This window comes from Mandrillus leucophaeus, unplaced genomic scaffold (genome assembly GCF_000951045.1).
Source record: "Mandrillus leucophaeus isolate KB7577 unplaced genomic scaffold, Mleu.le_1.0 Scaffold276, whole genome shotgun sequence".
Lineage (NCBI taxonomy): Eukaryota > Metazoa > Chordata > Mammalia > Primates > Cercopithecidae > Mandrillus > Mandrillus leucophaeus.
The window spans coordinates 1,571,724-1,596,352 of record NW_012102876.1 but is presented as its reverse complement, the minus strand read 5'-3'; the positions used below and the strand labels follow the sequence as shown (position 1 = coordinate 1,596,352).

General features: G+C 38.0%; 1 protein-coding gene across 2 annotated transcripts in view; it reads right to left on the bottom strand.

Annotated features, from left to right (window-relative positions):
* Nucleotides 1-1,545: 1,545 nt before the first annotated feature.
* CTSC (cathepsin C) overlaps nucleotides 1,546-24,629 on the bottom strand; it is a 40,839-nt gene continuing 17,755 nt past the window's right edge. Inside the window, exons 3-7 of one of the 2 annotated variants that reach the window (XM_011984896.1) lie at nucleotides 16,930-17,096; nucleotides 13,707-13,862; nucleotides 8,447-8,562; nucleotides 4,068-4,199; nucleotides 1,546-2,465 (exon numbers count right to left, since the gene is read on the bottom strand). In XM_011984896.1, the coding sequence (XP_011840286.1) occupies nucleotides 1,963-2,465; nucleotides 4,068-4,199; nucleotides 8,447-8,562; nucleotides 13,707-13,862; nucleotides 16,930-17,096 (1,074 nt within the window). In that variant the 3' untranslated portion in view covers nucleotides 1,546-1,962. Of the gene's footprint in view, nucleotides 2,466-4,067; nucleotides 4,200-8,446; nucleotides 8,563-13,706; nucleotides 13,863-16,929; nucleotides 17,097-24,629 lie in introns of those variants that run through there. The other variant, XM_011984900.1, reaches the window with a different exon arrangement.

Sequence of the window (24,629 nt, the reverse complement as noted above, 5' to 3'; positions counted from 1 at the left end):
TATGTGTCAGCCGACTGCTGTCCAACTGGAAAACTAGAGAATAAATTCATGCTTACATGTTAAATAGAATTGTGTTTGTTAAACTGACAGATGAACTTCATGAATTTTAGTGAAAAAAAAATATTTATGCTTGATTTAAAAATCTGTTTATATGTTCACATAGCAGTGAGGCTGGGCACAAAATAGGATGGAAATTACATTCAATCAGTAACAATAAAAAGAAAGTGTATCTCATCTCCTTGGAAGCCTTCCAATGATTCCGACCCTGGCTGTGCCTTCCAGTGCTGTTTCTGTGCCACCATGTGGTGAAAAGATCAAAGGTATGTGGCAGCATGCCAGGAGGTCCAGGAAGCCAAACTTTAAATGGTGCATACTCCTGGAGCCCTACTGGAGTTCAAGGAGGGTAAAAACATCATTGTAGTGAATTTTAATGCAGAAAATATGTGGGTTTCGCACAAAACTCTGAAACTCAGAATGTTAAGGTGAAATTTCCAAGTATGCAGCTAGTATCCCTGGTGATTGCAGATACTCTGGTGGGAAATGCTGAGATTGAGTGCTTGAAGGTGCTCAAGGGAACTTGGTTTCGAAGATTTAGGTTTTAAGCATGACTCCATCACTTGCCAGCTATGTGACCTTAGATACATCATTTGCCCTGTAAGTTGAGTCTCTGTGCAAAGAGGTTAAATTACATGATCTTTATGGTCCTTTCCAGCTTGATAAGGCTGTGGTCCATGTTCATGTTTCAGAGCTCTGACTGCCTTATTCTCCTGTCACATAATTTCTAAGAGAAGGCATATGTTACTTAGCATAGAGGTTTCATATCCACTGTGAAATATCTCTGGGAGATTCCAAAAATCTATTTAAATCTAAGCTGCTAGTATTTCACTCATTAAGCTATTATTGCTCACCTACTGAAAACTAGCCAATACTCCCAAATATAAGATACACACCATAGAATAATTTCACCAATATCCAGATTTTTCCAAAACTCTTATTTTTTTTCTCTGAGGTCTCTGACTCATCAAATATCCAAGGATAATCTTAGGATTCACTAGGCATTATCTGAGTATATCCCCTGTCATAAAGGTTCATACTTTTGTTTTTGTTTTTGTTTTTTTTTTTTTTTTTGAGACGGAGTCTTGCTCTGTGGCCCAGGTTGGAGTGCAGTGGCCGATCTCAGCTCACTGCAAGCTCCGCCTCCCGGGTTCACGCCGTTCTCCTGCCTCAGCCTCCCGAGTAGCTGGGACTACAGGCGCCCACCACCTCACCCGGCTAGTTTTTTGTATTTTTTAGTAGAGACAGGGTTTCACGGTTTCACCGTGTTAGCCAGGATGGTCTCGATCTCCTGACCTTGTGATCCACCCGTTTCGGCCTCCCAAAGTGCTGGGATTACAGGCTTGAGTCACTGCGCCCGGCCCCCATACTTTTGTTTTTAATCGAAATATCTTCAAACGTTTTTTCTTCTTAAGTGCTTACATAGGTAACATAAGTGAATCTTACTGAGTCAATGATAAAAATTCACTGAAGTAAACATAAACTCTATAATGCAGTTATTTTTTAAACTTTATTTTAAAAATATGAGCATTTATTTTGAAAGTTTTGATAATTATTGACATTATTTTCTTGTGATTGGTACAATTAAAAAATAAGTCTATATTTTCACATTGATTTTAAAAAAATACAGCATCTGTTTGAATTACAAATGATTAAACAAACTCTATTACTTCATAGCTGACCCTCTTCCAGAATATTCCCACTTAACTGAATACTTAGAAAAAAGTGGCCAGTGGGTGATTGAAAGGTATATTAAGATTGAGGGCAGTTTTAATTCTAAAGACAAAAATCTTCATAGGAATCTATTTGTAAGCTTCTGAAATTGCTGCTGAAAGTCTCCAGTCTGTGAATATATCAATTCCCTTTTACAACTGATGCAGATCATTATGAAATACTGGGAGACATACCCTACAATTTAGGAATTGGTGTGGCTGCCACTGCTATGCTCTCAATTGCACACTCATCCGTTCCTCTGCGGATCCGGAAGTAGCCATCTTCACCCCAGCTGGTGCCCCAGCTGTTTTTAACAATCCAGTAATCCATCCCAGAGGCTGAGTCAGTGCCATAGCCCACAAGCAGAACAGCATGATTAGTCAGCTCAAAGGGGTTGAAAGGGTCTCTTAGACCAGTGTGGTGGTAGATTCCATTTTGGTAGTGGAGGAAGTCATCATAGACTTCAAAAGCAACCGACAAGGGCCCATGATAGACCAACTCAAGCTTCATCAGGGCTTCATTGCAGCCTCCATAGAAACCTCCCACATAGTGGTACTCAGAGGAATAATAACGAAAGCAGTCTTCCTTCATTTTGCATGGAGAATCAGTGCCTGTGTAAGGGAAGCAAGCTTCTTCCACCAGCCCAAAATCCTGGGCGTACTTTCCTGCAATGAGGTATGGGAAGCCGCCTTCACAGCCTGAAGATGAACAACACACATAGTTACCCCTTAGTAGAAAAAGGATTATCCCATTTTCTATTTTTTTCTTTTTTGCTCCATTATTCTTTGCATGTTACCCCGAAAGTTGTTCTTAGCTTAAGTGTCACTTCATTCATCCATCCATTTTCCAGCTAGCTAACTATCCTTTCATCCCCCTTCTACTTAACAGATATCTACTTAGCACCTAACATGGGTGTAGCAATGGCAAAGTGGTTAAGTGGGGAGGCTGTGAAGCCTACATAGGTTTAAAGCCAAAGCTGTGTGAAGAGTATAACTTTTCTGTAGCTCTGCTTACTTACCTGTAAAATCTAGATGGTAGTAGTACTTTCCTCATAGGGTTAAATTAGTTACTTCATGTAAAAATAGCAAAAGTTATGTATTATGGTCACTGCTAAGCAGCCAGACCCCACACCTCCGCTCTTTCTCAAGCAAGTCTTTTCCCTGACAACCTCTGGCTGAAATGTCTTTCCTACCTTCCTCCTGTAGTCCTGACCCTATTATATATATCCATAACTCTGTACTTTTTCTTCACTGTTCTTCACACTGTTATAATTATTTAATCTCTATCTCTCACCTAACTGTAAGCTTCATGAGGATAAAGACTGTCTTATATACTATAGCCCCTATAGCCTACAAGTCACAACTAGTATTACGTATTTTAGAAAGAATGAAAGGCTCACTGGCAAATAATCACTCATCAGCAGTTTCAGTGGTGAGCTGGGAAATTCCTAGTGGCCAAATCTGGGCTTGACAGCATAAATCTTTAAAATGGTAATGTTTCTCCCTCAATCAATTATAGCTGTGTTTTTGACATACATCACATACAGCCTGATCTGAAAGCCTAAGTACAGATTTTTTTTTTTTTTTTTTTTTTTTCCATAACAGGGCCTCACTCCAATTGCCCAGGCTGGAGTGCAGTGGCATGATATCAGCTCACTGCAGCCTTGACCTCCCGGGCTCAAGTGATTCTCAAGCGCACGCCACCAAGCCCAGCTAATTTTTTGTATTTTTAATACAGATGGGGTTTTGCCATGTTGCCCAGGCTGGTCTCAAACTCCAGGACTCAAGAGATTCACCCATCTCAGTCTCCCAAAGTGCTGGGGTTATAGGCATGAGCCACTGCGCCCAGCCCTAAGTACAGAATTTTAAAATTCTCCCAGAGAGAAACCAGTGTTAGCACGGTTTTTTAAAAAGTTGGGTTTTAGAGACGATAATTAGAAGTGAAACTCCAATGCTAAAAGCTGTGAGACCTTCAAATTATTAGAAAAATTTCTTTGTTCCTGTTCCCTGTCCATAAATAGGGATTATACTTACTACTTCTCAGAGTTTTGACCATTGTTAGGCAATATATGTAAGAGGCAGAGCTTACTCAATATATAGTAACTATTGACATTTTGGTAGATGCTACAGTGAATTCCATGAGAAACCATCCATTAATAAGCTATAGGGCCAGACTTGCACCCAGGTTTTCTGACTATAGACACTGTGCTCTCTACTGCACCATCCTTTTGCCTTTGCCAACAACAGCCAGCTCCACACAGGTAAATAGCTCATAAACGGTGTCTGAAATGCAACACTTACCTTGAGCATACTGGCTGCAAGACACGACCTCCTGAGGACTCAGGATTGGGGTCTGAGAATTGTTGGTTAGTATACGGATTCTCGCTTCTAGCATACCCACAGAAGCAAATGAGTAGCAGCTGCCACAGGATGCTGGAGATGGAAAAAAGATACATAATCCAGGAGCCATCTAAAGCCTCACAGAAAATCATACAGAAACCTTAGTGAATCACATACATTAATGTTTATACTGAATGTTGTTATTTATAAGAATCAGCACAATAAGAAGACTCAACTAACAAGCATTGTTGAGCTTATGAAGGCAATCATTAAGATTTCATCCTTTTTCATCAAAAGGCAAACATTAGTACATGGGATTTTCTTTGAGAATATTTTAGAAACTAAAAAATCCCCTCATAATTTCTGAGAAGCTTTTGGCAATATTCTTGATAATGATGAAAGGATTTATGTCTGCAACATTAAAAGCCATCAGGTTGGGAGAAAACTGTGGAGGAATACATGTGAGCTGAGCTTTCAAATACCTCTAATGCAATGAGATGAAGGTTTATGTTCCTCCAAAATCATGTTAAAACCCCAATCCCCAAAGTGATGGTCTTAGGAGGTGGGGCCTTTGGGATTAGTGACCTAATACAAAAAGCTCCAGAGAGAACTCTCATCCCTTCTACCACGTGAAGTTATAGACAGAAGTCAGTCTGAGCCCTGTTTCCTTTTAACTACTGCCATTTCTGATGTTCCCTAAAATTCTCCCCCTAAAAATCTCAGATTGACCATATTATACACTGTTTTCCTACTGAGAGATTATCTAAATTATGAAGATTAGAAAAGCCCTTGGAAGAAGGCCCTGTGAATTCATCTAGTGTACAATCTGCTCACTTGATAACATGTAAAGGTGGCTCAGAAAGAAGCAATGAGCTGTCCAAAGACACACAGCTAATAGATAGCAGGGACAAGTGCCTTACTGTCTCCTAAGGCAGGATTAGTGTCCTTTTCAATTTATGGGTCCATGTCTACTTTAACCAATGTTCAGATTTTCTCTCCCTGTGTCGTAGTCACTAGACAGAGCAAAATTAGCTTATATCTTTTGTTTTCAAAACCATGCAGATGATACTATCTATAGGACCCATCCTTTAAATGATAGAATGTCAACATTGTACATTGCACACTGAACATATAACTATGTTCAGCAGTACCTTCCAACAGTGAAGAACACACTGAACTAGGAGTGAGGATTCTTGTTTTATTTTGTTTTTTTTTTCCTGCTTTCTTGTTTTGCCCCTCATTAGTTGTGCAATACTGGACAACTTACAAATACACCTTGGCACCTCATGAAAGGAAACCAATGTCAAAGAAATAACACATCCCAGGAGAGTCTGGAAAGGGTCCCTTTCTGACCGTCCAGCTTTCTCGGCCCATAGCAGCCATGGAAATAATCTCTCTCAGTACTGGTCATTAAATTCGCATTATCTAACCATCGATCACTGTGGGAGGGACAGGCCACAAGTGCATTCAAGGGCTCCGAATGTGTTCTATTTACAGAGTAATCACAGGAACAAGGGAAAAAGATAACCTTCATCAGGCCCCTGACTTGTAAGAATGTGTCAGCTACCAAGGGAATTAATGCCTCATTTCAACAGCCAAGGCCAGTCTGATTCTAAAAGAACCATTTATCTCTTAAGAATACTGCAATGCAATAAAGAATAAGAAGTGATTCTAGCCCAGCCAGAGCTCTGCAGTAATCAAATTTCTACAATCTCAAATAGATAGTGTTATTTTCATATGGTATAACTATATTCAGCAGTACCTTCCACCAGTGAAGAACATGCTGCACTAGGAGTCAGGAGTCAGGATTCTTTTTTTTTTTTTTTCCCCTCTTCTCTTATTTTGCCTCTCATTGGTTGTGCAACACTGTGCGCTTGACCTTTTGACACTGTTTTTTTTTTTTTAATCTTTTGTGTAAAATGAATTGGGTGGAGCAGTTTAAGGTCTCTGCCTTCCTGCTCAAATAGTATAAACAGCATTTTGAAACAAGACTTAAATGGACTAGACTTCATGCATTATGAAAACACTGTATTTCCTAGTTAATGTGACCCAGGAGAGACACTTCCCTTCTCTCTTAAAAATATAAAAATAAATAAAAACAGTATAGCTGGGAGAAGAACAAAGAAAGCCCATTCTGCCCTATTTCTAAGCTTCTCTCCCCTCTCATACCTCAAAGTATTAATAAATCTAGCTATAAGGCTTGTTCTTAAATCTGTTTCCAAGTGTAAAGGTAAGACCTCATTTGTCCTCCCACTATTTCTTTTTTCTTTAATTTCAATTTGCTCTCTGACTAGAGAAAAGCTGTGAATTCCCTTAATTGCAGCTAATTCTGAAATCTGGGTTATACAGAACACTGGTATTGGCAAAGTTGGTGGGAATTTTCAAGTAGCCCAATTAGCAGGAAGAGAAAATACTTTTTTCCCCAACTTACAGTATAGAATACCAAAAGAAAGTCAAAAGAGGAACCTCTAAGTACATTATTTTCTCAAGTACCTGACAAGATACTGTAGATGAGGGATCAATTCAAAAGCAATTAATCCATCAAAGCCCTCTGTTTTGAAATTGCCATTTCTCTGTACAAATCTTATTTATAACAGTCAGAGAATAAAGAACATTGGAGAAAATAATAGCTTTTACCAAGGTATATGAAAACCAATGTCAAATAATTTGGCTTTAGAAAGTCTAATTTCCTTTACCTGAATTATTATCTCATATAACTTGTCAATCATATCTTTTGGGAAGGGTTTGCTAAACTTTTCTACCGTCTCTTATGTTGCCAGTGAATTTAAAAAATGCTTTATTAAAGTAGTTATCATATTTTAATGTTTTGCTTGTATGTCTTGCTAAACTGTAAATCACCAGAACAAGGACTATGTCATATTAGTCCTTATTTTCTCTGCCATTAAAAAAAAATCCTGACACATTTTAGATGTTCCGGTAACAACACCAGAAGCAACACTATAATATCAGTAGCTCACATTATAGCAATGCTAACCATGTGCCAGGACCTCAGTGATCAAGTCAACACATGATATGCACTATTAATTAATCCTCTCAAATAGACATAACAAATCTAGTTGGTGATAGCGTAACTTGCAATCTCTTAACATGGACCCTTCAATTTCACTTTGCATTCATTTCTCAATTATGTTCAAATTTATCTTATTTCCAATCCCACTTTCCAAGGAAGCCTTCCCAGGAAACTGAGAAGGTAGGGAAAGATTTCAGGACCTATACTTTCTTTAGAGCTGAAGAGCCCAGAATAACTGGTAGAAAAGCAAAGAGATGAGACCCTTGGTGTCTGATGAAGAAGAGAAATGTTGCTCACTGGCTGTTATAAGACCTACTTGGGACTCTCAACATTCAGAACACTGCAAGAATTCAGTGAGATAGGAGCTTGAAGGGCAAGTGATGAAAATAAGACATGGCAGAGACTGATTATCACTAGAATTTTACGAAAGGGAAACAACAGTTTATCTTTGGGTACTATAAATTTATAATCCTCCCAGGAGACGCTAATCAGAATGTTTCCAGATAGCAAATACTAAATCTATTTTATAGTAACAAATCAGTCATGGGTAGTATTATCTTCAAAATGAGCTTAGAAGTAATACACTTGAGTATTGCATAGATTCTCCAAGTCATTGTGGGCCTCAACTCAGGATAAAAAGATAATTTGCTATCAAGTGCAGTTAGAGGACATGTTATGAAATCAAATGTTATCAAATTTCTGAAAATAACTGGTAAAATTCAATGATAGGAATATTTTCATGAACCTGAGCTCTGCCCTCACGCCATCACTCAGGAAGCTGGGTTAATACTTACCATCACATGTCATATTTTAATGTAAAGTGAATTGAAAGGTCCTTACACAGCTCAAAAAGTCTACCAGGAGAATAATTTAAGGATTTATTTTATGGGTTCATGTAGTAATTAATGACTAAATTAATGGGGGTGGGGGAATAGAGGGACAGATAGCAAACAAAGATTCCAACAAACCACTTGCAGAATGGCATACAATTCTTTGCTTCTACTAGAATCTTTCCTACTAGGAGGGAAAATGAGTTTGTCTTACATATCACTCTGATTGTCACTAGCTACCTGGAAAATATATTGAGAAAAGCACTGAGGAAATGCTAAGCTCAGTTGAAAAGAAAATTTTTAACCAAAGTCTGCTATGGATATAAAAGGAAAGAATAATTCATAGGCCATCTATTTTCTATTTCTGTAATAAGGGGATCATGCCCATTCCATCTAGGTATCCCCAAAATCCATCACAGAGCAAATGTTCAATAAATAGTTCAGAACAAATTAATTAAAAACTTAGAATTCTTTTTTACCTTGGTTTCGAACAGGACTGACAAAATTGATACCGTGAACATTTCTCCAGTCCCAAGATGTTGGCAAATGCAAAATCTTTTGCTGTATTTCAGCAGTAAGTGGGGCAGGTTTGGGCCTAGAAAGGAAATACACATTTGATATCAACATATAATCTTTCATTTGAGGATGATTTTCTAAACTCTATTACAATTCTGTGATTTCAGCTACCAGACTAGCTAGGATCTAGATTCAGACCCAAAGAGCACTTGTTCTGTGAGTGATTCAATTATACAACAGAGTTGTGTAAATGGCTTTCATTCACTGTTTCTTTTTCAGTATCTAGTATTGATAATTTTCCCTTGTGAAATCACACTGGTTTTGTGTATCACTATGATGTTATTTTTAGTTTGCCTGAATAGCTGCATTCTTACTCACTTTTGAAAGATTTTTGACCAAGAAAGAGATGAGAAGTAGAAGACATAAGAAGGGTTTAGAAAAAACAGAGGAATCACTGATGTTTGACTTAGGAGACAGACACATTGGTAGTGGGGTGGCTGTAAAAGAAGTGAAGTTGGCAAAGGAAAAACAAGGCCTATGTGAGGCAGGAGAATAGGGTCTGGAGGCAGGGAACATAAGGCCAATTCATGCTGACTTCCTAGAACTAAATAAAATGGCAACACTTCAGCAGTGGCAGGAATGTGAACCGCTTTGTAACTTCACTTCATCCTCTGCATTTACACAGGCCACAACCCCCAGGAGTAACATCCTCTCCATTAACACAGGGCCCATACCTAGTAAATGACTTTGTAAGTATACTCCACCCTCTCACTTACATAGGGCATATACCAGGTAACCAATGGAAAACCTCTAGAGGGTATTGAAACCCCAGAAAATTCTGTAATGAGGGCCTTGAGTCATTTACTTAGGCCCACTCCCATCCTGTGGAGTGTGCTTTCATTTTCAACAAATCTCTGCTTTTGTTGCTTCATTCTTTCCTTGCTTCATTTGTACATTTTGTCCAATTCTTTGTTCAAAACGCCAAGAACCTGGACACCCTCAACCAGTAATATAAGCATAACATAGGCTGACTAGCTCCGTAAGCAACAGATAAAACTGTTTCATTATAGAACCACACCTTATATGATAGTGTTGGGCTGTAAGACACACAAAGGAGAGTTGCCTAGGCCCATGAATGAACAGACATTTTTGGGAAGTGAGAAAATTGTTCTAACAGCTTCTCTATATTAGCGATTTCACACATACAGAGACAGAGACAGAGAGAGAGAGAGAGAGAAACACACCACAGCGTTAGACACATTCGACTTCTCGGAGTTTCCCGAAGACTGCCAAATGGCCTCTCTGTTCTATGTCTTTATGCTGCTGCTCCTGTAACCTCAAGCGCCTGTTACTCACCACTTAAAACTCCCCTAAGAGTTTTTCCCTAACTTCTAATTTTAAAAACTGCTCATAAAGTAGCCTCCCCTCACCAGCCCCCAGCAAAAACTCACTTCCTCTCTCTCTCTGCTCCTTCAAATTTTTTGTGAGGGCACTACAGTCACAATGTGGTAACAATTATTTTTTGTTACTACAAACTACTTGAATTTCTTATTCAACTGGGCATTGTCATATCACACTGTTCTAGTTTTTCAGTGGTTATCAGATGTTTTTTACTAGGCTAAAATTTAGTCAATGGCAAACATTCTTTCTGGGCTACTTCATACCCTCTGCATCTATTCACAACTGGTCCTGTCTCACAACTTCTCTTATATATAACACAGGTTAAGAATACATGACAAAATGGAACTGAGAGGAAACAAAGAGAAAAACAACAATGATTTCTTCAAGAATAGCAACTGTAACCCTGACAATTGTATAGACTAGAGAAATGCTAGTTAATTGTTCACTAATTTTTTTTTCTCCTAAACCAGTCACATTGGTTGAAGATATACATGATACAGAGACAAATATGAGATGGTCATTAACAATATGGAAGACAATGTTAAGAGAAATAATGCATACAAAAATTACTATAACAAATAGAAAGAAGTTACAGTAATGCTATAAAACATACAACCTGGACAAAGTCTAAATAATCAAGGATCATAAAAATCTATGCCTCATAGGTAACTTTATATATGGGGTGAGAGAAAAAACAAAGCTTGGACATTTCCTCTAAGATATATAACTAAAAACTAAGATGCAAACTATTTCCATCTTTGAATAGAAATAGATTCTGTGGTTTCACATTGAGAGAGTATGTTGAAGAAGAAACTCAGTTGTTTTTTTTTTAATCTCTCACTGAACACTATCAACTATCAACACAAAACAATTCTGTGATCAAATGCATGTGGGTTTCTCCCCACACATCAAGCAAGCAACCATTTTCACAGTGGCTACTAGCTGGGTGTCCCCCAATCCAGTTTTGACCCTGTGTACCTGGAGATGGCATCAGATCTCACAGGTTGAGGGCTCCGTCCCACAAAACAGCCCCCTACTTCCAATGCCAATTGAAAGCCCTAGGTTGTTTACCTGTGCTTCTGACCAACCAGCTATAATGTGGGGATGCTATGACACCCTTCTTGGGTTCAATTACTTTGCTAGAGTGGCTCACAGAACTCAGAGAAATACTAACTAATGTTTATTGGTTTATTATAAAAGATACTACAAATGAAACAGATGAAGAAATGAGTAGGGCAAGGTATGAGGGAAGGGGCACACAGCTTCCATGCCCTCCCTGAGCACAGCACCCTCCAGGAACTTCCACGTGTTCAGTTATCTGGAAACTCTCTGCACCCTGTCTTTGTGAGCCTTATATGGAGACTACACTGAATAGGCACAATTGACAACCATGTAGAGATATGATTGGACAAAAAGGGTATGATGTAAACACAGCCAGACCTGTCTGTTCAGATTCTTCTTAGCCTCTCTCTGCAGCGTTCTTTCCTTTAGGGTATGACACAGGACATCTTTGGAAATGAAAGTCCTATGACCCAAGATCAGAAAGGCAGGGGAAGATTAGAGTGCTGCCCTGGGCAGGTGAGAGAAGGGCGGAAGAAGAGAGAGAGAGAGAGTCTGTTTTCTGAGGCCTAATGTGCCCCCACATTAAAAGAAAGTAACAAGGCCTATGGGAGTTATGAGCCAGGAACTGTGGACAAAATCCAGTATGTGTTAACTAGTTGCCTTGTTTAAACCTAAGAATATAAAGGATAAAAAAGAAATTTAAGTTTGGCAGTGCAATGTAATTTCAGGGCATATGATTTTATCACTTACTATCTGTGTAACATTTGGCAAAGAACCTAACAATACGAAACTACAGTTAACTTCTATTTAAGTGGTTATAATCATGCTTACCTCAAAGAGTTGTTAACGAAAATTCAATGTAATGATGGGTAACAAGTGCTCAGAACAGTGCCTTTTTCTGGTAAGTCCTTAATAAAATGGCAGCTGTTATGAAGATAACATCCATGTCATCAACAGGACTAAATAAGATGCTGATACAGTTTAAAGCAATTATCTGGCACAGAACAGTCATTTCAATATTAAGTTCCTTTTTTCTACCATCCCATAAGGTGGAGATCTGCCCATCATTGCACACACAAACAAAACAAAAACAATGTGAAAACTAAGGCTTAATGTTGTTGTCAAAGGTGTTTGAACCAGAGCAACTCCATCCTGAATAGGAGCTGGGTAAGATGAGGCTGATACCTACTGGGCTGCATTCCCAGACAGTTAAGGTATTCTAAGTCATAGAATGAGATAGAAGGTCAGCACAAGATATAGGTCATAAAGACCTTGCTGATAGAACAGGTTGCAGTAAAGAAGCCAGCTAAAACCCACCAACACCAAGAGGGCGATGAGAGTGACCTCTGGTCTTCCTCACTGCTACACTCCCACCAGTGCTAGACAGCTTAAGAATGCCATGACAGACCAGGCGTGGTGGCTCGCATCTGTAATCTCAGCACTTTGGGAGGCCGAGGTGGGTGGAGTGAGGAACTCCTGAGGTCAGGAGTTTGAGATCAGCCTGGTCAACATGGCAAAACTCTGTCTCAACTAAAAATACAAACATTGGTTGATCACGCCTGTGATCCCAGCTACTTGGGAGGCTGAGGCAAGAGAATGATTTAAACCCAGGAGGCGGAGGTTGGAGTGAGCCGAGACTGCTCCACTGCACTCCAGCCTGGGCAACACAGTGAGACTCTGGAAAAAAAAAAAAAGAATGCCATGACAATGTCAGGAAGTTATCCTATATGGTCTCAAAAGGGGAGGCATGAATAATCCATCCCTTGCTTAGCATATAATCAAGAAATAACCATAAAAATGGACAACCAGCTATCCTCAGGGCTGCTCTATGGAGTAGCCATTCTTTTATTCCTTTACTTTCTTAATAAACTTGCTTTCACTTTGCACTGAAGACTCGCCCTAAATTCTTTCCTACACAAGATCCAACAGCCCTTTCTTGGGGTCTGGATCAGGACCCCTTTCCAGTAACACTGTGAAAATGAAGAGAGAGAAAAAGGAGTTTGGGGGATAAAAAGGTGAGAATTACAAACATTTTGAGTAAAAGACACATGATTGGCTCTTAATCTTTTGGCCCACATTCTTTACAAATCTAGTGAAAGCTCTAGATTCAGAAATGCTCATAAACAATAAATGTTGTCTGTAATTTCAGCAGTTTCACAGACTCCCTATATCACAAGCTAAGAATCTTTGAGAGTTTCTATTATGTCACTGGATTCTTAGAACAGAACTAATTTATATACAAAACCGCTAGTGAAAATCAGGCAGCCAGACTATAATATCTGCTTTAATATTTCCTACTTCACTCAATTCCATCTCCTACCTATGAGCTTTGGACAAGACAATTTGAATATGAACTCCATCCCCCATGTGGCGTGGCCAGCCTAGTATCTCTCAAGCTCTTTCTCTACTACATTGCCATGGTCTTTCCTTATGCGGCAAGCAGGAAGAACCCCTCAGGCGGTTACAGGCAGGAGGCTAATCCACAGCATGGGGGAAACAGGACAAAGCTCCATGCCAGAGTGTAGAAAATGGAAAGGGGGCAATGGAAACAACAGACATGTGAAAGAAAAACTCATAAATAGGACTTGGAAAGTGACAGAACATGTATCAATAGGAGAGAAAGATTGTTAACAGATCACATAAAAAGTTACAACTGGGACGACCAATAAAATGGCGAGCAACACCAGTAGGACTGGTTAGGAGGGAGGGTGGTATTCAGCATTCATATTTTTATTAATGATAAAATGTGTGCTTTATTACCTTGGGATTTTTCGACTGTGGCCACCACTTCTCTTAATCATATCTCCCAGGGTAAGAGTCTCATATTCCATGTATGTAGTTGCAGTCCAAGACTTCTGAATGGCATTGATAGCTTTCACAAAGTTGTGGTCATATTTGTAGAGCCTATTAGAATACCTGTCCCCCAAAATGAGATCATTTCAGATATAGTCTTTACTGATGTAAATAGAGTAATTAAAACAGGCATCACACTCTGTGCTTAAGGGGAAAGTGGTACAATCTTTCAGGAAGGTAATTGGCAATATGTATCAATAGCTTAGAAGAGCCTGTCATGTCTTCTCTAAAAATGAAAGTTCAAGTTAACTAAGATGCATGTATAAGGATTTTCCATGAAGTACTTTTAAACTACTAATAGATTGTAAATAACTGAAATAAATATTCTAGGATAAGGAACCGATTAATATTTCATTTTCTATATAATATATTCATTAAAAATGTCTAGAAAGTTATTTAATGATATGGAAGAGTGCTCACAACTATATTAAATATAAGAAGAAACCAAAGTTTATACATAATCATAATCAATTTATCAACTTTTGGACAGTAATATATGTATATATGCATATTAATGTGTATGCATAATATATACATACATATGTATGTGCGCACACACACACACACATACACGCGCACACACACTATAAATGCATTTTTTAAAATGTCAAACATGGTTACCGCTGAGTGGTGGCATGAGATGCCAAGCTTTCCCCTATCCCCTACAGTTTCTACAGTGTACCTTTATAACCTTTTTAATATGAAAAAAGAGAACAGCAAAACCTGTATGCAACATATATACAACATGCAAGCATTATAACCATATGATGCAAAAATAAATTATACTTTATGGACGTTTGGCTTATACTTGTTACTCAGAATTTAGTTCTTGAACGAGTATCAGCAGCAACACCTGGAAGTTTGTTAGAAATGCATACTTTAGGTGCTCAGTGCAGATCACCTGAATCAGAATCTGCATTTCTTCTTTTAACAAGATCCCCAGGTGATTCACAATAACATTAAAATCTGAGCCACATTGGTTTACCTTGTGCCAAATGCTTGGATACTTATGTAAATAGACATAACACACAAAGAGTATATTTACAAAGCAGAAAAATTCAGGGAGTTGATTATTCACTTAATTCAAACATTTATCATACCTGTGTGCTAGATGCTATGAATTACAGAACTCACCATATTATTATTATTAAAAAAGAGTCTGTGGTTTCAGAGTGACTCACTATCTGAGACTTCTATAAGCATTCAACTATGCAAAGCAAGATATAATTAACCTGAGTAACATTTTAGGCATACTGCAAACTTTCCTTTCTGTTATAAATCATGTGTGTAGAGAGAGAATTTTGATATGGTCTAAGAACCTGAGAGTACTAAAAATAATCAGAAAAACGTGCAACCAGGTTGATAATGTTTTAATGTTTTTGTCTTTCCCACTTGTTGCAAACAAGTTCTTTCCCACTTGTTGCAAAGTGTGAAAAAACCAGAGAGGTACCTTCATCAAGCAGATTATAAAACTGTATCATATGTATGACTACACTAACACAATAACAAAAACAAGTTATTGTTGTTTCATTGTTTCTTTAGGCAAAAGAATATATTTTAAATTGTAAATAAAATACTTTTAAGATATTTTCCCACAATGAGAGTCAATACTTCATTGACTGTTTGAGGAGCAGTAGCCTGCTGTTTCCCTTGCTTTATCGTAACATCTAGCAAAACCTCGTGTGTTGATATGTGCATTAAAGTAATGACAAAATAGCATCCTCCATCTTAAATAATATTATTTTTGGTGTTTAAGATCAACGAGATTAAAAATAATGTATCTTACTATGGGATAACAGATCATTAAGAGCTGAAAGAGACCTCAAAGGCAATTCAGTCCCACATGCTCATTTCACAGGTGAGGCAATGTAGGTGCTGAGCACTCTGGTTAGGAGCTTCTTCATTAAATGAGACAATGTTTGGAAAATCAAATAGAGTACAATAGTACATAGCATATCCTAAATGGTAGGGTGCAAAGTAAACAAGTTAAAAGGAAATGCATAGCTCTAGGACCAAGCCAAACAACGCTATTTAAAACCTAAACTCAAAATGAAGGGGATGAATTAATCTAGATCTTGTTCAGCACTTTTGCAGACAATTCATTCTCCTTTAAATCATCTCTCTTACCTCTGTGCTGCAGTCATTCATTGCTAGTGTTGCCTGGCTTGGGATGATTTGTACATGTACATTTTTAGTGGCTTTTACAACTACATAAAACAGAAAAGGTAACATTTCATCTCTTCCTTCCACAACTAATAAAGTCTTATTTGAAATCTCCTGTTTGTGTGGTTCACAGTTAGTTATAGATTTCATTTAACAGTAAACATTAACTGCAGGTTATAGTCTGAATTGTGTCCCCGCAAAAGTCGTATGTTGAAATTCTAACCCCCTGTATTGCAGCCATATGACTGTATTTGGAGACAGAGTTTTACAGAGGTAATTAAAGCAAAATTAGGTCATATGGGTAGCTCCCAATCCAATATGACCAATGTCCTTATAAGAAGAGGAGATTAGGACAGTCAGAAAAGACTGTTTAGGGACCCGGTAAGCAGGCAGACATCTGCAAGCCAAGGAGTGTGGCCTTGGAAGAAACCAAACCTGACAACACCTCGATCTTGGACTTCTAGCCTCCAAAACTGTGAGAAAACAACCTTCCTTAAGCCACCCAGTCTGTGGTACTTTGTTATGGCAGCCCTAGCGAACCAACAGGCTGCATAAATACTAAGAACTTTGATTCCAGTTATTTATGGTCTTGTTTAAAAGTTGCCCAGTTAGTATCACCCATACTTGTTGCAGCATAAATATATGTATCTATATGTATTATGCGACATGCCCTTATTACATGGCAACAAGTAAAATGGCTTTTCTTTATTAGTAATTTGCAATTCTGTGGTCCATTACATGATTTCACTTAAATAAATCATTGGTCCATTACTTTTGGAATACTTTGAAAAAATACTCTCAATTATATTGGTTAATTTATTTTTTCAGTAAGGTTTTATATAGCATGGCAAATATTTCTAAGCCAAAGACATTTTGTATAATCAAATTAAAATTCCAAAAATGTACACACATATTCACACATACTATAAAACAAAACTAAACATATATCTCACTTGTAGCAACTCACTTTTCCTGAGAATTCTTAAGGTGTGCTGTGTTCACATACACATTCTCAGAGGCAGTTCCCACCTTCTTTCCGGTGAAACAAGCCCAGTTCCGGCCCAGCACATCATGCACCCACCCAGTCATTGTCTCATTGCAGTAAATGGTCACCTTGATGCCCTCTTCTTTATACTGCAAACAAATAAGGGAAAAGGAAACCAAGTAAAATCTGTTTTCAAATTTCAGGTCCATTTTCCATGGCTCTCATTCACAGGAAATGTGCCCCTTTTCACCCTGTGCCAATCAAAACAAAAACCTCACCCTGAGAGGTTACACTGTAAGAATTATTCTAGAAAAAGAAGAGATACAAACTTTTCTGTAGTTAGCATTTTTGGCCACCAAACAAAAGGTGTATAACAAAACACTTCCAGGAAAGAAGGCCAAGGAAAAACAAAAACAACAAAAACAAAAATGAACAACAACAACAAAAACACAGCATCTGGCACATTCAAGGCATTTTTCAAAAGTGACTTCACATTATCCTTACAAGAAGGCTATGAGGATGCAGATGATAGTAACCACATTTTACCAAGGACAAAAGGAGTTCAGCTCAGAGATAAGGAGCTCTTACCAAGGCAACAGGGCTGTTAAGTGGCAGAAATAGAATTCTCCTCAGTCTATCACACTACATTTTTCCACTGAGACAAGGTCCACACCAGAAAACTACAAGAACAAATGATGAACTTTTTTCCCCCCCGCCCAGCAGTGGAGTCTTGCTGTGTCGCCCAGGCTGGAGTGCAGTGGCGTGATCTTGGCTCACTGCAACTTGCGCCTCCCAGGTTCAAGTGATTCTCTTGCCTCAACCTCCCAAGTAGCTGGGATTAAAGGCACGTGCCACCACGCCTGGCTAATTTTTGTATTTTTTTTAGTAGAGACGCGGTTTAGCCATGTTGGCCAGACTGGTCTTGAAATCCAGACAAGTGATCCACCGGCCTCGGCCTCCCAAAGTGCTGGGATTACAGGTGTGAGCCACAGTGAAACAGAATCCTTTTTTTTCTGTGAATCTCTCAATTTATTAGCATATTCTGATCATGAGGGAGCTAAAGTAACCTAAGTGTTAAATATATTCTTTACACTTTATTTCACTCATATGGCCCTTTGTCTTATTTCAGTGTTGGAGCTGAAAAATAACTATTATTTTTAACAGATCCAGGATTTGAACTAAGATGCTTTGGCTCCAGAGCCTAGTCACCCTCATGTTAGAACATCTCCTCATGGAGGCGGGGCACATAATCCAGAATGGCTGTGTAGCATGTGGGAGACAGAAAGGGAAAATGCTGTGCTAAATTTCTGAGGAGAGACTTGGGCACAGACAATTTCAGGCTCTGACTCACTATGTTTCTATAAAACGTTTATTTACAAAAACAGGCAGTAGGGTGGTTTTGGCTCCAGAGGTGGTAGTTTGTGGACTCCTGCTCTACTCTGATACCCATTATTTCGCTTGTTTGCAGAGGTTGGCAAATTTCTTTTTGAAGGACTAGATAGTAAACATTTTAGGCTTGCAGGCTAGAAGACTTCAGTCACAACTACTCAACCTAAAAGGTGCAAAGGGAATACATAAATGAATGAGCTAGGCTGTGTTCCAATAAAACTTTACTTACAAAAAGAGGCTTATAGTGTGCCAACACCCAGTTTAGAGAAATGTGTGGACTAAACTACACTTAAAGTTAAAATTACCTTATTGCATCTGACTCTCTGAATTCAAATCATACTTAGGGGAAAGAGTTAAAAATGTATGGCTTTCGAATCCAGAAAATCTGGACTTGAATCCTGGGAATCACCACTCAGTATGTTACATAGCACAGGAAAAGTTACTCTGGGCTACTCATATCCACATCTTCCTTTTATCTTTGGTGATATTCATGATATTCTCTTTTTTTGAGACAGTCTCACTCTGTTGCCCAGGCGAGATCTTGGCTCACTGCAACCTCCGCCTCCTGGGTTCAAGCGATTCTCCTGCCTCAGTCTCCCGAGTAGCTGGGACTACAGGCGTGTGCTACCAGGCCTGGCTAATATTTGTATTTTTAGTAGAGATGGGGTTTTACCATGTTGGCCAGGCTGGTCTCAAACTCCTTACCTCAGATGATCTGCTTCCTTCAGCCTGCCAAAGTGCTAGGATTACAGGTGTGAGCCACTGTGCCTGGCTGGTCATTCACGATATTCTGAGGCCCAAATGTCTACTTCTGGTGAAGAATGACTTCACTAGCATGAGTTCAGTTCCCAACTACTCACGTCCCTATTAAAATCCTACTCAAGACAAAGACCATGGAAACAAAGGCCAAGGACATTGTTGGGCAGCAATATGAGAGGGTGTGTTGTATAAAAAGGTTAATAAAATTAATTTTACACTAACTTATGTAAAACTTCTATTTTGGTAGATCAAAAACAGTCTAACATGGTAACTTTATAGCAAGCAGCCTAAACTCCATATTATGTATTTCTCTCTGGCACTGGCTCTTGATCCTGTTCTCTTCTCCTTGGTTGCATGTTGGTAAGGCAGGCCAGGTAGGGTTAGGCCGATGCTCCCTCCTACCTCTGCTGTTTGAGGCAGTCGCCTGATAATGTTTCCAGAGTTCTTAAGAGCTACTTTATAGAAACTGTCACACATACACAAACAAAATGCTACACACAGGAAGACATTCACTGTAGTATAAGAAAAGTTAAAAACAAAAACAATAGAATGTCCTAGAAAATGTCCAAATTTAAAAAGTATTACGTAAACAATTTATTCAAAGGAATAATGTGTAACATTTTATATGATAAACCTGAGTTCTATAGGAAAGGGGTGAGCAAACTAAAATTGGAGAAGGCTGCCTATTTCTATAAATATAGTTTTACTGGAGAACAGCATGCCCATTCATTTATACATTGTCTATGACTGCTTTTGTGCCTCGATGGGAGAGATTTCATACTTTATAAATATTGTACAGATTACTCATAAATCTTACAGGTTCAAGAGAACACAGAAATGATATAGTCTTGGGGGACGAAAAAAGACCTAAGGAGGTGGTGGAACTAGAACTAAGCATTCTACCCAACGCCATCCACGACTTCTTCCTACAATTTGTCTTCTCACAAAGAGCCAGAGAGGTGAACAATTACTAAAATCATTGACAGGAGATACCCAGAAATGACAGAAAAGGCTTTTTTAAAACCCAAAGGGCTTGCACCTATATTATTTAAGCCTCATGATAATCTCTTTGGGATAAAATTTCTTTCTAATGAAGGTGACTCTGCAAAATTAAATGGAGAGGAAAGGATTCAAATACAGGTTCACATGTTACAAAGGTCATTGTTTTACCCATTGTATTCTTTAAAAAAAACAAAAAACAACAACAACAACAAAAACAGTTGCAGAGCATTCACTGACTTGAGTCAGGTTCAAATTGTTGCCCAAGGTCTTTTAAGGGCTGCCTAAAATTTCTAGCAGTCCTCATGGGTGTTTTCCCACTATTCAGGTACCTATGTTGCCTTGGCTCTTTCAGTCATTTTGGCTTTTTCAGTCTTTTTGGCTTTCAGTCTTTTTACCATTTACCTAGGGTTTTCCATGCAGAACAGAAAGAAAGAATAATGCCTTCAGGCCTAGACAGCCTAGACTGCTCTGCCACTCATTGGCTGTGTGATCCTGAGCAAGTCACTTTCCTCTCTGTACTTTCAGTTTCCTCATCTTTAAAACAGGGGCAATGGCCAGGTACAGTGGCTCAAGCCTTTAATCCTAGCACTTTGGAAGCCCAAGGTTGGGGGAATCACTTGAGGCCAGGTGTTTTGAGGTTACAGTGAGCAATGATCCAGCCACTGAACTCCAGTCTGGATGACAGAATCAGATCCATTCTCTAAATAAATAAATAAAGCAAGGATGACAATTACAGACTCCATCTTACAGGCTGTGTTTTATGTATACTAACTCATTTATTTTTCACGATAGTCTACTAGGATGTTCTTTCCACAAAAACATAACTGTGACAACAGGATTTTTGTTTATTCAGTACCTAGAAAACTGTCTGGCAATAAGAAGTAATTAATTACTGAATGAGTGAATAAATGAATAACAGAAAAGGAAGAACAACACATGTCAAGTCCCATTTCAACAATTAACAAGGCACTGAGAATAGTTAAGTTTATAATTAACAGAGGTGTGGTGATGCCAATATATCACAATGCCTGACAGTCCAAATCACAGTATTACTTCAGAAGTGCAAATGTTCGTCTCCAAAGCTGCTTCCCTATCTGTAAATTTAGGTTGACCCAGAAGTTCCAAAAATTTCCCTTCAAGCTTTCTAATTGCAAATCCTTACATCTGTGGTTTTCTTAAAATTTTTTTTTTTTTTTTCCCAAGATGGAGTATTGCTCTGTCACCCAGGCTGGAGTGCAGTGGCGTGATTTCAGCTCACCGCAACCTCCATCTCCTAGGTTCAAGCAATTCTCCTGCCTCAGCCTCCTGAGTAGCTGGGATTACAGGCATGCATCACCACACCCAGCTAATTTTTGTATTTCTAGTACAGACAGGGTTTCCCCATGTTGGCCAGGTTGGTCTTGAACTCCTGACCTCAGGTGATCCGTCTGCCTCGGCCTCCCAAAGCGCTGGGATTACAGGCATGATCCACCATGCCCAGTCTTCTTATTTAATATTCATAAAGCCAGTAATTCTTAATATAGACACACTCTGTATTTACATGAGTAATCCTAAAAAACAACTTCGTTTTTGTTGTTATAACTTAAACCCTACACATTCCATTAAATTGATGGAGTTATTTTCCCTTTTAAAATTTTATTTTATACTATTCTGTAGTCTTCATAACCTGAAATTATGTATCATTTTTAGAACCTGAAATTATTCTGTAAAAGGACAGAGCTGCAATGCCACTCTGCACGCCAACAATTTAGTAGAAGAGAGGCATTTACCAGTGGGGAAGCCAAGTGTACAGTACCTTAAGGAGGACCATCCACTGTACCCCTGTGATTTTCTTGATTTGAATGTTTTTGGGTATGTCATTTTTCCAGTGAAATACTTTTGTGATTTCTGATGTTGTATCACCAATTAAGAAGTTGAAGTTTTGACCCCGCTATCTAGCTTGAAATGCAGCCAAAAATTTTTTGAGGGTTTTCACTTATATAAACATCAGTCTCTGAAAACTGCCTTGCACAGATGAGATAATTTAAGTTTCCATTCATTTATGCCAATTTCTACTGCAACAGATAGATAATTTCCTAAAATCTGAAGAACTATCAAGCCCCAGTATTTAAGTTTAGAAAACTATTATGATTCAATAACTATCCATTTGCTTCTTCAAAATTACCATTAAGTTGCCACACATTCTCAAAATACCCCTTCTTCAATTTCCCACTCATTTTATCAGCTGTCCAATTAGATCTACGTAGTCATAGGGAAATTTTGGAATTGAAGTTATTTTTGGGAACTGAAGTTATTTATCTTGGATCTTTTACTTGACTGCTTTTTGACACTGAGGAGAATGAAAAAATTGCTTAAACCTGTTCTGTTGTTTTCTTGATTAATAATATACTTGGCCAGTGTTTGAATACTTACTTTACATAACACACTTGGCTAGAAGACAGAGGTGGTTTAGTAAAGCAGACACTTCCCTTTAAATCTGGTTCTGTCACTTATCATTTATGTAACCTTGAGCAAGTCACAACTAGTGAGCCTCAATTACTTCATCTGAAAGTAGGAATGATATCTATAACTGATACTACTTTACTGGACTGCTATGAAAGATACAGATGAAATTGAAGTTGGAAGAGTTAAAAAGTTATAAAACATTAAACAAGTGACTATACTAATATTACCATAGTTTCCATGAAGGATACTTCATCCATGCCTTCATAGAGCTTATATTCTATCCAAAACTGCCAACTGGGCAGCTGACACTGGGACCTATCCTTTCAACCAGTGGTTTCCATCGGAACATTGGAAAGAAAGTATTGTAACTCCCATATATATTTCTAATATAAAATTACAATTGGCCGTGCACAGAGGCTCATGCCTCTAATCCCAACACTTTAGGAGGCTGAGGCGGGTAGGTCACCTGAAGTTGGGATTTTGAGACCAGCCTCGCCAACATGGTGGAACCTTGTCTCTACTACTAATACGAAAATTAGCCTAGCATGGTGGCACATGCTTGTAATCTCAGCTACTTGGGAGGATGAGGCAGAAGAATCATTTGAACTCAGGAGGTGGACGTTGCAGTCAGCTGCAACTACGCGCCATTGCACTCCAGACTTGGCAAAAAGAGCGAAACTCGCTCAAAAAAAAAATAATAATAATTAATTTAAATTGAAAATTTCCACTATTATTTAACATACAAAACAACATTGGTGTGCCCATCAGATCCGCTATCAGATGTTCATCTGTTATGTACAGTGTGCTAGTAAGTCCCTACAAGATGGTTAAGGCACAGCATATTCCCTTTTCACATCTGCCTGCTTAAATTGACTTGAGCATCTTACCTGAATTAATCAGGCTAACACTCATAAAATGAATAAGTAGTTTAAAATATACTTGCAAAGAAACAAGGATTTGCAAATACTAATGATGCAAACATAAGAAAATGGCAAAGCTTATAATTACCCTATTCTGACTTCTGTCAAACATGTTAAGTTTTTAAAAACAGATGTTTTGAAATGGTTCCACCACTATAATATTCTTTTTAGTCCTAGTCATCAATAAAGCAAATGTTTCAGTTAAAATTTGTCTATTAAAATTATCATCCCTAATACCAATCGGTAATTATTCCCAATTCTTCTAAAGCTGTGACACTTTCATACTTTTAACAAAAATGTGTCAAAATCTACTGAAATTCTTTAAGATTTTAAAACACATCAGAAAATTTTGTCTCCAAATGTTGAAAATTTAAGTCATAAAAATTATCAGTAACAGGGACTCTAACATTACTTTTGGCAATAAAATCATAATCATGAAGAATATTTTACATTATTTTAAAACGATATCTTCTTGAAATATATTTTGGGTAGGGCACAATTTTATGACATTAATAAATAAGATATTTAATCACTTAATATTTCACATTTTATAACAGACATACTAGTATAGTGATAAATGTATAATTTTCAAAGTGTACCTATAGATAATTTAGAATATGTAATAAAAAATGTAGACATCTAAGTCTAATCCATCAAGACGATTATTTCAGAAAAGAGTACTCTGCATGGAGTTGAATGATTTGATGATTAACCAAATATGGAAATCTTATATTCCAGCAACATTAAAAAACAAAGAATGCATATTCCATATTTTTCCTTTGTTTACTGTAGAAATCTACATATGTACAAATTAACTACCTCCATTTGCTGTCTGAAAGGAACCAGGCAAATTTTACTGAAACTGGTATTTTGGCATATCCATCAGAGAGTGTCACGTCTTTCCTCAGAAAGAAACCAACTTCCCTATGTCAGTTCCAAGGAATAGCTAGAGTTTTCTGCCTATTAACTGGACTGAACCATTGATCTGAAAAGTTGAATTGTAATAAAATGCAAAACTGCCAGGAAATTGTTACAGTGTTACAGCCAAGCAAATTCCAGCATTTTACTAAAGGAACTGGAAGTTTACATGTGAAAATGTAGGGTCATAAATCTGTTTATTTCCAGTGCTGAAAAGACATTACATTAAAACCAAAATATACATTCCAG